At 43.5% G+C, this 15,955-nt stretch overlaps 1 protein-coding gene across 3 annotated transcripts in view; it reads left to right on the forward strand.

The window, feature by feature from the left end:
* The first annotated feature begins 460 nt into the window (after positions 1–460).
* Positions 461–15,955, forward strand: part of PAIP1 (poly(A) binding protein interacting protein 1) — a 29,886-nt gene continuing 14,391 nt past the window's right edge. The window contains exons 1-5 of one of the 3 annotated variants that reach the window (XM_080677895.1): positions 461–841; positions 1,953–2,098; positions 6,804–6,989; positions 11,366–11,478; positions 15,544–15,655. In XM_080677895.1, the coding sequence (XP_080534021.1) occupies positions 2,003–2,098; positions 6,804–6,989; positions 11,366–11,478; positions 15,544–15,655 (507 nt within the window). In that variant the 5' untranslated portion in view covers positions 461–841; positions 1,953–2,002. Of the gene's footprint in view, positions 842–1,010; positions 1,452–1,952; positions 2,099–6,803; positions 6,990–11,365; positions 11,479–15,543; positions 15,656–15,955 lie in introns of those variants that run through there. The other 2 variants (XM_080677894.1, XM_080677893.1) reach the window with 2 other exon arrangements.

The raw sequence follows: 15,955 nt of genomic DNA on the forward strand, positions 1-15,955 counted from the left end.
CAAGATGCTTAAAATACAGGGCTACAGTTTGGTGAGATATTTCAATCTAACAGTAAAGAAATAGATTTTTTTTTCCCTTTTCATTACAAATATTCATCCTTATTTGACTTTAGCATTTGCACTGTCAGGCCTGACAAAAGCAGTAATTTACACATGATGTCTATAGAAATTTTCTGTGCAACCCGGTAGCCACTAGCCACATGCAGCTATCCATCACTTAGGATGCCTAATCACAACTGAGATATGCAGAAAGTGTGAAATACACATTAGATTTTGATTAGCATAAAAAAAGAAAACATCTCATTAATATTTCATATTGATTTCATGTTGAAATGATACCATTGTGGATATAGTGGGTTAAATACATTAAGATTCATTCCACCTGTTTCTTCTTACTCCTTTCATGTGGCTTCTAGAAAACGTGTAATTACATAAGTGACTTGCCTGTGTGACTCGCACTATATATTTATTGCACAGCCCTGGTAAATGAAAAAGAGGGGAGTCTCATTGAAAAGTAGTGTATTTCCTTAAAATTACGGGGGGAAGGAAAGGGAAGAGACTGAGCATGGTCCCCGGGCTGTGATCTCGTTCCAGGGCTGCAGTGAACGACAGGCGGGGGCGTAGACAGACTCGGCTCCCGCCCGGCGCTAACGGAGCAGGTGGCGGCGCTTCCTCCACGGGGTTCCCACCGGGAGCGGCTCGCCTGCGCGCCCACGAAGGTGCGCGTCCGCGAGCGCCGGTGCCAGCCCCGCGCCCCCTCCCCCCGCGTTTTTATTTTCGCGGCAGCAACCGTCGGCCTCCTGCTTCCCTCCGAGCTGCACGGCGTGGGCCGGGCCGCTAGGTAAGCGCCTGTCCCCGAGCCGGCCCCGCGGCAGCGGCACAGACGGCCCGGCGAGACGCCCCGGGCCTGCTGGGCCGCGGCTGCCCCCCTCGCGAGCGGAGCGCGGGCGCGCCGGGGCCTCCGGGCCGCGGGGGGCCGCTGTGACCCGCCGGGAGCGCCGCGCGGAGGCGGGGAGCGGGGTGGAGGGCGAGCTGAGCGGCAGCTGCGGGCGCGGAGGGCGGGCTCGGCGGCGGTGCAGCAGCTGCCGTCGCTCTGAGGCCCGAGGACGGGCCGCGCCTGCCGTTCCATGAGCCCCGAGTGAGGCCGGGCGCCTCCTCCGCGTCCCCGAGCGCAGCGCCGCCGCGGCCGGAGCGGAGCGGGAGCATGTCGGACGGTTTCGATCGGGCCCCAGGTGCTGGTCGGGGCCGCAGCCGGGGCCTGGGCCGCGGAGGGGGCGGGCCCGAGGGCGGCGGTTCCCCGAACGGAGCGGGGCCGGCGGAGCGGACGCGGCCCCCGCCGCAGCCCCCGGCGCCGGGCTTCCAGCAGCCGCCACCGCTGCGCCAGCCGCGGACGGCCCCGCCGCCAGGGGCCCAGAGCGAGCTCCCCGCCGGGCCCGCGCGGCCGCCCGCAGGTACGGAGCCGCGCCTCCCGCACCGGTCCCCGGCCCGCGCCCAGTCCCGCCCCGTCCCCCGAAGCCGCCCCAGGGCCCGCGGGGTCGGGTGGGCACGGCCCGCGGCGGGTCCGGAAGGGGCCGCGGGGGCCCTTTGTGCGCCCGCGGGGGAGGGGCCGGCGCGGGCCCGAGGGCGCCGTCCCGGGAGGAAGTGGCTCGCCGCCCCTTCCTCACCCTCCGAGGGGACATCTTGGGTGAGCAGCCACCCTTTCCTAACCGACTCCTTCAGCAGGAGCAAAGCCCCCAAGCATGCACCGAGGAGGCGAGTGCGTCCCTAAAGGAGCTCAAGCAAGTCTTTTGTTCCTTTTTGCGGGCTCTCTGCACCATCCTGGCCGTAACCTTACATTTGGTGATGGTTCTGGTGTACCTCTTAAAACCCAGCCCTTCTCAGGTGGCTTTTCGGTACATAGTTTATTACACAAAGGAATGAAGGCATCTGACACCCCTTTTTTCCTTCCTCAGAACAATCGAGACCCCAGAACAACATCCCCCAGCAGAACTCGGAGTCCGCGATGGCTAAACCCCAGGTGGTCGTCGCTCCAGTGTTAATGTCCAAGCTGTCTGCGAACGCCCCTGAATTCTACCCTTCAGGTTATTCTAACTACACAGTAAGTACAGCCTTTACTGCAACTCGAGGTGCCTAAATACGACTGGAGAATGTGGTTATTACCTAACTAATCAGCATGCTGGCGTTTTCTGTACTGCACACAAAGACATGAATGCATGGAACTCGAGGGGAAACAAAACCGACTCAGGAGTATGTTTTGTAGTTATGTTCAGGGTATCAGAATGCAAGCTTAAGAGTAGACATTCTCGTCTCTTTTGTTTTCAGCATCTGCAGAGTATCTCGAGGCTGATAAACTTGATGTAGGCAACCCCTTTCTCCCCCCTTCAATCTATAAAACTAAAATTTTTGGCCAGACTTTATGAATAACATACAGAATAGGGGCCTGGCAAAGTTTATCTTAAATTTGAGTTTAGTAAGATAGAACCACTGATAGATTTAGGGTAAATCAAAGTGGTTTTGAGGCAGACTAATTTGTGTAGGTTTTTGAATGTTGAGAAGTACACATCTGGGCTCTGTTAAGTTAAAATAGATGGTTCTAATTATTGTTATTTGGAAATGTTGTAGGGGATTTTGATAAAGTGTTTAGGTATAAAGAACTTGGAAGCTTTTAGATTCATCTTTGTCAATAACATAAGAATTTTTAAAATTGGTCATGTTTTTCTTAAACCAAGACGAAATAGCACAAATTGGGGTGGGGAGAAAGGAATTTTGTTGTGCTTAATAAATGCATAGCAATTAATTGTAGGTAAGTGGGGCAGGACCATTCGGGATTGAGGAAATAATAAGTTTAGCATAAGTCCTATCTTTTCTATATTCTTAGCTTTATTGACATAAAACACACAGAGTAGTGCACATAAATGTTAGCTCAAAGTTTCACAAAGTGAACACTCGGGCAACCAGCACTGAAATCAACAATAGTTTTGCCTCTTCTCAAAGTTTATATAAATGGAGTTATCCTGAATTTATTACATTTGTTTCTCTCATTCAATCAAAATTCATCCATGGTGTAGCATGTAATTGGAGGTGACTTATTCCATTGTGTGACTATTCTGCAGTCCCATTTGTCTGTTTAACATTGGGGTAGCTTCCACTTTGGGGCTATTATGAACAGGGCTGCTATTTCTGGCCATGTCTTGATGGATATACACCCTTGCCTCTGTTTGGTACATGCTAAGGACTGGAATTGCTGGGACAGAAGGTAGCCCGCTCTGGTAGACACTGCCCACTAGTTTTCCTGAGACTGTTCAGTCTACGCTTGGAGTAGTGTGGTTTCCAGTTGCTATATTTGCTTGACCACCACTTAATATTTTCTCTCTTTTAAGTTTAGCCATTCTAGTGGGTGTGTAGTATCTAGTAGTTTTAGTTTGTATTTACCCAATAACTAATGGTGGCACACCTTTTTGTTACCTTTATTTTGCTTTCCTTCCATATTTGATAGAAAGAATGGGAAAACTATATTCCATCCTTTAGAAACTCCGTGCATCTTAGACTACATCAGGAAGAGGCTTTGGGGCTGAAAAGGGGGAAGTGTAGGCACAGTGGGAAGAGCAGTTGATATGGGCTGAAAGGAGCTTTCAATCATGTAACGTAGAAGGGAGATTAGTTTGGATTCTTGCCAGAAGGTTGTATTTGGCCCAGAGCGGAAAGAAACCATTGGAGGACCTGTGAGTAGTTGAATAAATACTTAAGGGTACTTACCTTCTAACAGCCACAGAGTTCTCCATCTGTTTTTCTCCCTATTGACTGAGCTGTTTTATGATAGGAGGGATGTAGTGTTTTCATGGTTCTGTACCAACTAGTTTTACAAGTGACTCCTGGGCTAGCTGTAAAGCAGAGTAATGGCTGTGTTAGTCTACTTACTTTGAGCCACTGGCATCTTTCAGGCATCCTTTGATATCCTCTAATAGACCAGCTTCTTTGCTCAATTCCCTAGAATGGATTGCAAGCTGGAAGCCTGTGCTCACATGTGGCCTGCAGGTGTGTCTTCTTAGGCCCTGTTGTTGCCTTTTTTTTTTTTTTTTTTTTTTTTTAAGGATTTTTAATAAGTTACCGATACTTAAATTAGATATTGCAAATCTGAATTTTCTGGTGTTTCATGAAATCATAAGATTTGGCCATACTAGACTGTTATTTTGGTGAAAATTGGCTGAATAGAAGCAGCCGCTTTAGACGGAGTGTGTGAGCTCGAATTTACACACTGGCTTACTTCATTTGCTTGGAATACACCTGGATTCTATAAGCATTCAAGTTTGCCACCCTGCTCTGGTACATTCTCCAGCCTTTATCCGCTAACCATCTGCCAAGGCTAAGAGTTTTTCCGCAAGCCACTTAGTCTCCTGACTCTTAGGATAAGGTCTTTTTTTTCCTTAACCTGCACCTGAAGATATATTTTTATTGACTTTTTTAAAGAGAGAAGAAGAGAGGAAGAGAGAGAGAGAAAAAAAACATCAATTGGTTGCCTCCTGTATGTGCTCCGACCCCTGATCCAACCTGCAATATTTTGGTGTACAGGATGATGCTCCAACCAACGGAGCCACCTGGCCAGGGCAGGATCTGTGAGGGAAACTTTTTCTTAAGTAACCATAATCCAAAGTTAGCGCCCTAACCGGTTTGGCTCAGTGGATAGGGCGTCGGCCTGCGGATTGAAGGGTCCCAGGTTCGATTCCGGTCAAGGGCATGTACCTTGGTTGCGGGCACATCCCCAGTGGGGAGTGTGCAAGAGGCAGCTGAATCGATGTTTCTCTCTCATTGATGTTTCTCACTCTCTATCCCTCTCCTTTCCTCTCTGTAAAAAATCAATAAAATATATTTTAAAAAAACAAACAACAAAAAAAAACAAAGTTAGCTATATTCGCTCACTCATTCAACAACAGTTTAACACCTATCCTGAGTCAAGCACTGGGGTACAGTAGTGAGCAACATGGACAAAAATTCCCTACGTTCATGGAGCCTCTATTCTAGTGGCCTCCTAGATTGCCTCCGGCAGCTCCTTGAGTCTTCTTCTTAGACATGAAAATCTATTGCTTGGTGTCCTTGAGCTGGATCAGCTTTCAAGAAAGCATGCTGCCCTGCCCTGCCAGCTTAGTTGGTTAGAAGATCATCCTGATACTCCAAGGTTGCAGTTCGATCCCCGGTTAGGGCACATACAAGAATCAACCAATGAATGCATAAATAAGTGGAACAATAATATATATATGTTTCTCCCTTAAATTAATAAACAAAAAATTTTAAAAAAGAAAGCATGCTTTTTCTAAAAGCCATTATGATAGGCTTTTGCTGTGCTTTCTTAACCCTTCCAAAACTCTAAGCCCTTCTATCTCTAGTCCTCCTAATCCCACTGCTGGAATTTCCTGCTCTCTGTCTCTTTTTACCATTGAGTTCTGTATCCTTCTATTCCTGGCCATTGTTTTTCTTTTGGTTTTTTTTTAGTGAAAGCCTGTTTATGGCAGTCAGAAAGTCTCCTACCATTGTACGCTATGATGAAATTATAGTCACTTACTGTATATATTTCCCTGTCCTTGAGGATTAACAGATAGACAAACGACAAGCCTTACTAGTTTTTTTCAGAAATTGTCAAATATCTATTAGGATATAGAGAATGGTATAATGAATCCTCATGGCCTTGTCAGTTAGCTACATGTGGCCATTCTTTTTTTTTTTTTTTAATTTTATTTATTTCAGAGAGGAAAGGAGAGGGAGAAAGAGATAGAACATCAATGATGAGAATCATTGATTGGCTGCCTCCTGCACACCTCCTACTTGGGATTGAGGCCCACAACCCGAGCATGTGCCCTTGACCGAATCAAATCCGGGACCCTTCAGTCCGCAGGCTGATGCTCTGTCCACTGAGCCAAACCATCTAGGGCTACATTGGCCATTGGTTCTATATCCCTGGCTCTCCTCCCCTCCCATTGCAAATCTTAGATCTTATTATATCCATAAATAGATTAAAATCTTAATTTTGATATTGGTATTATAGTGAAATATTGGTTTAAACATTGTCAACCATGTTGTAAATCTGCCAGGGATGAGAAGACAATCCCTGCCTGGCTAAATGGAGCCCTTCTGTTAGAACATTGGGTCATTGGGCACAATTAAGTGGACTTGCTCTGGCTGGTTTGGCTCAATGGATAGAGTGGCGGCTTGTGGACTGAAAGGTCCCAGGTTCAATTCCAGTCAAGGGCACAAGCCCAGGTTGTGGGCTTGATCCCCATTGGGGGGCATGCAAGAGCCAATCAATGATTCTCATCATTGATGTTTCTCTCTCTCTCTCTCTCTCTCTCCCCTTTCCTCTCTGAAATAAATAAAAATGTTAAAAAAAATTAAGTGGACTTTATAATAATAATGGGTAATATGCTAATTAGACCAGACGTCTTCCGAATGTCATTCCAGATGTCCTTCCTGACAAAACCGGGGCCGGAGGGAAGCCAGCCAGGTTCTGGGTGCCTGCAGGCGGCCTGGGGGAAGCCAGCCTGAGTCCTGGGTGCCTGCCGGCGACCAGAGGAGGGAAGCCCGGGTCCTGGGTGCTGGAGGGAAGCCGATGCCAGCAGCCGAGGAAAGGAAGGCCTACTCTTGCACGAATTTTCGTGCATTGGGCCTCTAGTTTTACTAATAAAATAACTTTTATCATATGAAAGATCCTTTAAAAAATTATTTGTGCTAGAACCATCTCGACCTAAAGCTGCATCATGTTTATTTCAGCCAGTTGCATGCTTAAAACTTTTCTTTTAACTTTGCATCTATAGGAATCCTATGAGGATGGCTGTGAGGATTATCCCACTCTATCTGAGTATGTTCAGGATTTCTTGAATCATCTTACAGAGCAGCCTGGCAGTTTTGAAACTGAAATTGACCAGTTTGCAGAGACACTGAATGGCTGGGTTACAACAGACGATGCTTTGCAAGAACTTGTGGAACTCGTCTATCAACAGGTACGTCGGCTAGTAGTATGTAGCATGGGATGGTCCTCAGGTAGCTTCCTTGAAGCCCGCTCCTTGAGGGAGGCCAGGTTCACATCCACCTGCCTCCACACTTTTTTTTTTTTTAAATATATTTTATTGATTTTTTTACAGAGAGGAAGGGAGCGGGAGAGAGAGTTAGAAACATCGATGAGAGAGAAACATCAATCAGCTGCCTCCTGCACTCCCCTCACTGGGGATGTGCCTGCAACCAAGGTACATGCCCTTGACCAGAATCGAACCTGGGACCCTTGAGTCTGCAGGCTGAAGCTCTATCCACTGAGCCAAACCGGTTAGGGCCTGCCTCCACACTTCTTAACTCTTTGTGGTTCATGGGAGCTTTTAGGTCTTTGTTGTATAAAATTTCTATCATTGGGGATCCAGGGCTAGAGCCAGATTGCAAAGGCACCAGTGTAGCCGAGGCACTAGACTGGCATTGGAAGGGGCTGCAGGCATTTATGAGGAAGGCTCCATAAGTACCAGACCTTTGTCCCACCCCTTTCAGTTTTATGGGATCTGAAATTAACAACACATTAAAAAGACTGCAATATTTTCTCCTAGATGTTGAATAATAGAGCATTATTGGAGTAAGGGAGAAAAACGATCATGGGAGAACTTCTTGTCTCATAAATGAGTCCTAAAAAAAAAAAGCGAAACCAGAGAACACCCTGTCTTGTTTTAACATTTCTGCTTGTCTTTATTTAAAATTTTCACGGATTTACATCTTAATTCTTTGGAAATCTAATATCTAGATTATTTTTTCATACAAAGTTTAGTTCTGATGCTAGCATATTATCACAGACACATTAATGCTATTTTAAGGAGGGAAAGTAGACAACTCTGTATTTTTTAAGGCAAATAAGGTCATGTAAGACTGACCAAAAACGGAGTAGGAGGTGAACATAAATAGAACCTTCGGTGTTCTTTAAGTCACCGCTAAATGAGCAACGCAAACATGGAATATATAGGAAGGGTGATGATGATAGCAAACAGGTTGGGGTTTTTTTTGCCAGCTAGTATCTCATTTGACTATATTTCCAATTTGTTCTGGGTTGTTACTGGACGCTAATATTACTTAGCCCAGCAATTTTTCAACCTTTTTCATCTCATGGCACACATAAACTAATTACTAAAATTCTGTAGCAGATCAAAAATACATTTTTTGCTGATCTGACAAGAAAATAAAGGTATAATTTTGACTCATTCACACTAGACAGCTATTGTTATGTTGACTGTTGTCATTTTTTGTTTGACAGCCTAAGGGAAAAAGAGGTCAGTGCCCCTGACTAAATAGTCAGGTATTGCATCATTTAAAAATTCTTGTGGCACACCAGCGTACTTGCCATACACCCCCACTTAAAATCGACCTGGCCAACTCTCAAGTTTCCAGAAACGCCTGAGATTGTAGGAAGATAGAACCGCTCTATTTGTCCTCATACCCACTTTCAGCCTCTAAATGGATTGAAAAAGAATGTGAGATAAGAAATGGAAGAATCACACTCCTTTTTTTTTTTAAATGTATTTTATTGATATTTTACAGAGAGGAAGGGAGAGGGATAGAGAGCTAGAAACATCGATGAGAGAGAAACATCGATCAGCTGCCTCCTGCACACCTCCCACTGGGGATGTGCCCGCAACCAAGGTACATGCCCTTGACCGGAATCGAACCCGGGACCTTCCAGTCCGCAGGCCGACGCTCTATCCACTGAGCCAAACCGGTTTTGGCGGAAGAATCACACTCTTGCTTAAACTTTTTCTTCTCTCTGTTGTAGCTCCTCAGTAGGCTGCCCTGTCATAATTCTTTAGGGCGAGCAGAGGGCTGCAGCCTGACCAACCACAGCTTCTGGGCTTGTCTCTGAACACACTGCGGACCAGGGGTTTTAGTGCTGGCTTTACCCAGCGGCCAGATGAGTTTCTATTGAACGAGTACAAAAAATGTTTTACATGAATGGTAAAGGCACTCTTTAAAATTAAATACCCAATGCATTTTGAAGTTATTTATTACATGTTATTACAAGCTAATACCTTTTTTAAAAATTCTTGTGATTGGCCACAAGCCTTAGAAGAGAAAACACGAGAATTCTCGTGATCCATCTGCAATTTAACATTCTGTGGTCAGTGATACACAGATTTGCCAACAGTTCTTAAATTCCATTGAGGGAATTTACTCATAGCAACTAACAAAAGAAGGCCTATTGTAGAAAAAGAAAAACGACATTAAATATCCATATCCAACTTTGATTCTTCCCCAAATACCACTAAATGACAGTGTGGGGATTTTGAAAGGCCAGAAGCCACAAGCACTGAGGTGGGGAAAGAGAATGGAAGTCCAGTTTGGGGCTAGAAAGCAGGTGGGACAGTGTTAACTGACTTGGCAGGTCTAAATAAGTTGAATTTCAAACAGGTGAGGATAGTTGAGAATCTCTCTGATTTATAATGCAGAATTTCCAAAAGACGAGGATAAGGAATGAGGCAAAAAGATTGCTAGAAAATCTTAAAAAATTAGATATTTTTGCACTGAGTAGCCAGTTTGAAGTTTTATTGTAACCCTTCTTGAGAAATGATTGAAGAAGGTACTCCAGCAAAGCAAAGGAATTAAACGGAGGATGAAGACATGGGGACAAGGAAGCAGGGAATTTTATAGATGTGTGTGTCATCCACACGATGGTGAAGGGAGATCCCGAGACAGTAGCCATGTACGTAGCAGTCTGGGAGGCCAGGCTTCCCCGGAGCAGGGCCGAGGCTCCAGGAAAGAGTGCCCTGGTAAGGGGCTACGTCGGAAGATATTAAGAAATTTACGAACTAGTGAGCTTAAGAATAAATCAGTGAGAGATACATAAAAACCAAAGTACTAGGAAAAAATTTAGTGTCTAGGGAAATCAGTTGTATAAGAAAGGAATAAGTATAATACATGGTTCAGCTGTAAGTGGAAACCCAAAACTAAGGAATAAAATCATGGTATTACTATATTGGAAGGTGGAAGAGTTAGGAAATAGTGGAATAGAGTGGGATTAAACAGGGTGAAGTCTAAATGCTCATGTTCTATGGTAGGAAATAGTAAGAAGTGATGTCTAAGCTGAGGGATCACAGCTCATGCAGGTAGAAAACATTTTACCTGCAAGAATCCAGGTGGTTGTGGGAATAAATGAGAGTGTAGTGGGGAAGCAGGAAGCTTTAATAACCAGCCTGTGGAACTTGTCATTAAATTGTGTGTGATCATTTTAAAAGTAAACTAAGAAAACAGGCCATGCCAATGATGGGAAGAGTAGACTTGTTGAATTTGAAATCTGAGAAGTCAGTCTTTCTTCTTGATGAGAAATGTTTAGGGTCTTGGGCAAGCAAGAAAATAATTAGAAATAAAAAGATCTAATAATTATAAAGTACTTCCAGCATGCCACGCAATGCCGAACACTTCACATGTAGTTAATTCATTTACTCCTCAGTGGTTGCATGATATTATTCCTATGCCCATTTTATACTGATCTTAACAGAGAAGTTAAATGACTTGTCTGTGGTTACCACAGCTAGTTAGTAGCCCCAGCATAGAGTCAGGAGGGCATCAGGACATTTGTTAGATCTAAACTCTGGTTAACTACCTTTGTGACCTTGGCTAAGTCCCTTAACTTCCTAATGTGTATTTTTCTTACCTAACGTTTGTTATGAACTATGTTCTCTACTATTTAAAGACTACAGTGAAAGCTAAACTTCTTGAGTACTGCTTTGGCTATATCATACAGTCTTTGATATGTAGTGTTTTCTCACTGTCTTTTTTTTAATGGCTTGTCCATTTTAACTTCCTCTTTATCCCAGGTGTTTTGGGACGTTCTTTAAGTGTTAATCTCACACACCAGGTACCATTAGTCACCTCTTTAGGAATCAAGAAACTGAAGCTCAGGGAGGTTTCGTGATGTCCAAAGTCACGGCACAAGGCTTGGGAGCCTCACTCTGGACTACTGGATGCCAGAGTTGGTTCCCTCCTGTTGCTGAGAAGCAGCACAGAGCAATCGTTTGGCAGATACTCTTATAACTGGCACAATGCAAGCGGGTACATGTACATATTTTGTGCAAAAATGGGTTAGCATAAAGACATACTGTCTGCTTGCTTTCTGGTAATGATGGGGGGGAACTTGCCTTAAACATTTTCCTTTGTACTTGCTCTGGTTCTTGGTGTAATGTTGGGAGGGAGAGTTAACATAATTGCCTTAGGCCTGGCAATTATAAAAGACTTGTACATTTTTCTTTACAAAATGGTTGTTTGGGGAGTAGAAATGTTTTTCTTCTCTGGAATGTTGCTGTTTGCATTAATGACGATGTATCTGTGTCATACAAAACTTTTTTCTTTTTGAAAGGCCACGTCCATTCCAAATTTCTCCTACATGGGAGCTCGCCTGTGTAATTACCTGTCCCATCACCTGACAATTAGCTCACAGAGTGGCAACTTCCGCCAATTGCTACTTCAAAGGTCAGTGTGAATATATGAAATTAAAGGAAAACTACTTTTGAAGGTACTAGAATTTGACCATTCCTTTTTTCCAAAGACTATACATTATAGAAAGTTGCAGGGGAGAAGAGAACAGACCATTCTTACTTATACAGTATTAAAAGTTTACACACATATATACCAGTCTTTGTCTGTAGTGGTCTCTGCCTTTGGTTTTATGCTTAGAAAAGCCTTTCCCAAGTTCTTAAAAATGATCCCATGTATTTCTTAGTGCTTTTGTACTTTGGTTTAAGCAAGGATCTGATTTATTAATTGCCATGTGTTCAGCCAGTTTTTCCCATACCCCTTTTTTGAAATGGTCCATTTCCCTGTTGGTTTGAACTGCTTGCTACCTTTATCGCACCATGTCCTTCTATTAGGGTTTTGATTCTGGACTTTCATTATATTCCATTCATGATTTGTTTTATTACCATGCTGTTTTTTAAAAGCTCTAATTTTTAATGTCTGGTCTAGTTAGTTCCCCATTGTTTTGTGGAATTTTCTTTGCTATTGCATGCTTTTTTTCTCCAGTGAACTTCAGAATCAGCATGTGAAATTATATAACTCTTCTTGGTATTTATTAGATATTTTTGGGATGACACTGAATTCATAAACTAATTTGGGGGAACTAACTTTATTATAATTTGAGTTTTATTCAATGACAAGGTTGTCTGCGTTTATTATAGTTTGCACATTAGTTCTTTAGAGATACTTTGAATGGTTGCACAGTGTGGTTAGCCTGCAGGGGAACAGAATGAAGATGCAGAAGTAACTTCAGCAACACATGGAAATCAAGCTTACTGGTGGTGGCTCAGGTCCACGTGCACGAGAGAAAGTGTGCTGCCGACACAGCTGGGGGAGCAACAAAGCAAAGATGGGCTCCTGCCTCTTCACACCAAAATATATTTCAGATACAACAGAGATTTAAATGAAAGTGAGATAGTAAATACTAGGCGGAAATTGCCAACAAAAATCATAGGCTGATAAAACCCTTTTAAGCAAGACATGATGCCCACAGGCCCTGATGCAAGAGATTAAACTTAATAACACATAGGTTATAATACTTGGGAAGGTCATAAGTTTATATGAACTAAAGTAAAAATAGGAAAAATATATAACACATGGTAATGACCTCATTTATTTAATACTAGAGGCAGTGCATGAAATTCGTGCACTTGGGGGTTGGAGGGGTCCCTCAGCCTGGCCTGCACCCTCTTGCAGTCCAGGAGCTGTCAGTCAGACATCCTTAGTGCTGCCGTGGAGGCGGGAGAGGCTTCCACCACTGCTGCTGCACTCGCCAGCCATGAGCCTGGCTTCTGGCTGAACGGTGCTCCCCCTGTGGGAGCGCAATGTCCACCAGGGGGCAGCTCCTGCATTGAGTGTCTGCCCCCTGGTGGTCAGTGCACATCATAGCAACCGGTCGTTCCGCTGTTCGGTCAATTTGCATATTAGCCTTTTATTATATAGGATGAAAAGAGGGGCCTATTAGGAATGAGTAAGAAAAAGACCAGTATTTTAATAGAAATATTTGGAATGGCTCTGAATGGGTACAGTTTGGAAAAATATAAATGGCAAAGTTATGAAAAGATAATCTAACCTTCCCTGTAGTTAAAGAAACGCAAATTAAAGCTTCTGGAAAGACGTGAGAGTAGGCACTTCCGGGAGTAGGATGGAAGGAAAGTCGCCCATCTTCTCTGCTGCTCAGCCTGTACGCAGTGAAACAGGGCTGAGCCCCTGCCTCATGCTGGGACATTCCAGCATGATGCACTGAGGTGGAGCCCGGCATGGTTTGTTAAAGCTTCCCAAGGATTCTCCAGTGTAGCTGTGGTTAATCCCTCTTCCAACTCTTCTGACTCTGCCCCCAGGTATGCTTCTGTAGTATTGATACTGTCAGATGTCAACACGGAAAATGCTAATCATGTAACTAGTGAAAAGCAGGGCACAGTCTACTACCTAGCTATAGGTATAGACACACTTGAAGAAAGAAGTTACCTTCACAGCAGTTATCACTGGGGTGCAGTGACTTTGTTCTTTGTTTTTCCCTGCTCTAACCTTTCTGAAATAAGCATGTGGTACTTTTATAATTGAAATTCTTAAGCTTAAAAAGGTTTAGGTTCTTTTCTCTCACCTAGATAATCAGTCATGTACAGGAGTAGGAATTTGCTTTTGCACATACATTCAAATATCTTAATGCATAATAGCTTAGCGTTTATAAAACAAAAGGAGGTCATTTCAAAGATTTTACCTGCAAAGTCATAAAAGAAAGGTCAGAGAAGGGAGAACAGTCAGCAAGGTGCCTGGATAACTGAATTGGCATTAATTAACTAATCCTTTCTATTATTAACCACAGTGTTCTATTTATAGATATCCCAACTTTTTCCTGGTGAGGAATTAATATGTATGAGAAGGTAACAAATACCTCTGTCTCTGACTCACACAGAAGATGTTGCTCATTTAATGCAGCTTTTAAGCATTGGAATCAGCCACACAGGCACCCAGTAAGCTGTCCTGGGTGTATTTATTTATTAATTTTAAATATATTTTTATTGAATTCAGAGAGGAATGGAGAGGGAGAGAGAGAGAGAGAAAAATCAATAATGATGAGAGAGAATCATTGATCGACTGCCTCCTGCACGCCGCCCCCTACTGGAGATCGAGCCTGCAACCCAGCATGTGCCCTTGACTGGAATCAAACCCAGGACCCTTCAGTCCGTAGGCTGATGCTCTATCCACTGAGCCAAACCAGCTAGGGCTGTCATGAGTGTATTTATGGTTGATTCATAAAGGTAAATTCTTCGTCAAGAAGTGACTTCTTTTTTCTTCAAAAAAAAGTGCTTTACAAATCAACTTAAACTGGTCCTTCATGAATGAAAGCCATTTAGTCTCCATGAGTTCCTCCCTTGGTCTTTAAAAGAACTGCCAAGATTAACTTTATAAGACACACAACTGTCCTTACCTTATCCCCACCTTACTAATAAAGATAAGGAAATGTATTGACCACCAGCGTGGTAACCGTTAAGAGTCCATTTAAAAATCTGCGTTAGCAGCAGCTGACCCTCTAATTCACTGACGGGCGGCAACAGGCTCACTGTGATGGTTTTAGAACCTTTGTGGGAACTGTTCATAAAGCTCCAAGAAGGTTTCTTTTTGATACTTATGTAAGGCAAATGGGCCAATTCAGGGGGAAATAAGTTATTTGACTCGTTCAGTCTCTATTAGAAATAGAGACCAAATTACAGGCAGTCCTCGGGTTACGTCATTTCGTGGCTACGTCGCCATCTCCCATTTACAGTATTTATAAAAAAATAGTTCCGTCATTTCGACATATGTACATACGTGCTTTATGTTTTTTATTAATTTACCACAAGTAAAGGTCAGGAATTGTTCTCTTTCTTTTAAATTTTTTTTACTGTGTCACTTCATTACTGCTGTGTCTGTGCTCCATGTGAGTGATGTAGGTACTTATGTAGGTGGGTTCCGACTTTCGGCGAAAATCGCGTTATGTCGCGCCGTAGGAACAGATCTCCGATGTAACCCAAGGAGTGCCTGTAATTGCTTTCTATGTGTCCGTTGAATTGGGGACTTCCCTTTTTCTCTGATCTAAATACTGGAAATTACAAGGATAATGGGCTTAATAAGAATTCATTTTCAGTGTAGTTGGAGGCCATATTTATTTATTTTTAAAGATCTGTTTCAAAGTTCATGTATTAGAAAGAGAACATTTTACAGAGACAGCTTGGATAAAAACAGTGCAAGTATATGTGAACCTCATAAAACCTATGTTGTTTAAACTTACTACAACTTGATCTCATAGGTTTATTTTCAACTATTCTTATCAGTTTCTTAAAACTAGTCATCTCAGTAAGAGAAGATGATGTGTAGTCTGGCCTCTACACTAGACAGGAACATTTTTCTTAGAGAAAGTCAGGGCCGTGGGGCATTTTACTTGCCTCTGTATCGCTTGTGGACAACCAGACCAACAAATGGTCATCTTGTTTGTTTAAAAAACGAAGCAATGTGAGATTATAAAAAGTTTATCTCTATTAGATGTCGGGCTGAATATGAACTTCGAGATCAAGCTGCAAAGGGGGATGAAGCAGCTCGAAAACGATTCCATGCGTTCGTGCTCTTTCTGGGAGAACTTTATCTTAAGCTGGAGGTGAGGAGTCATTTTCTCTTGTTAAGTACTTTTGTTTAGTAAACCTTGCCAACAAATTGATCTCCATAAGGAATTGGTGTTTACATTACTTTTACACCATAAAGAGTGAAATGGGAGAGAATTGTCTTCCTGTGCCCGTCTTCCTGTTCAAGGGCCAGGCGCTGGGAAGTAGTTCTGAGCACTGGAAAGGCTACGTGTGCTTTTGGAAAGCCACCGTGCTCCACGGGTGTTTAAGCGTTTATAATGTAGACATGCATACTTCTTTGGACTCTTGTTTCAGGGACATTAGTACACGTAACA

This window comes from Plecotus auritus (assembly GCF_963455305.1).
Source record: "Plecotus auritus genome assembly, chromosome: 7".
NCBI classification, from domain to species: domain Eukaryota; kingdom Metazoa; phylum Chordata; class Mammalia; order Chiroptera; family Vespertilionidae; genus Plecotus; species Plecotus auritus.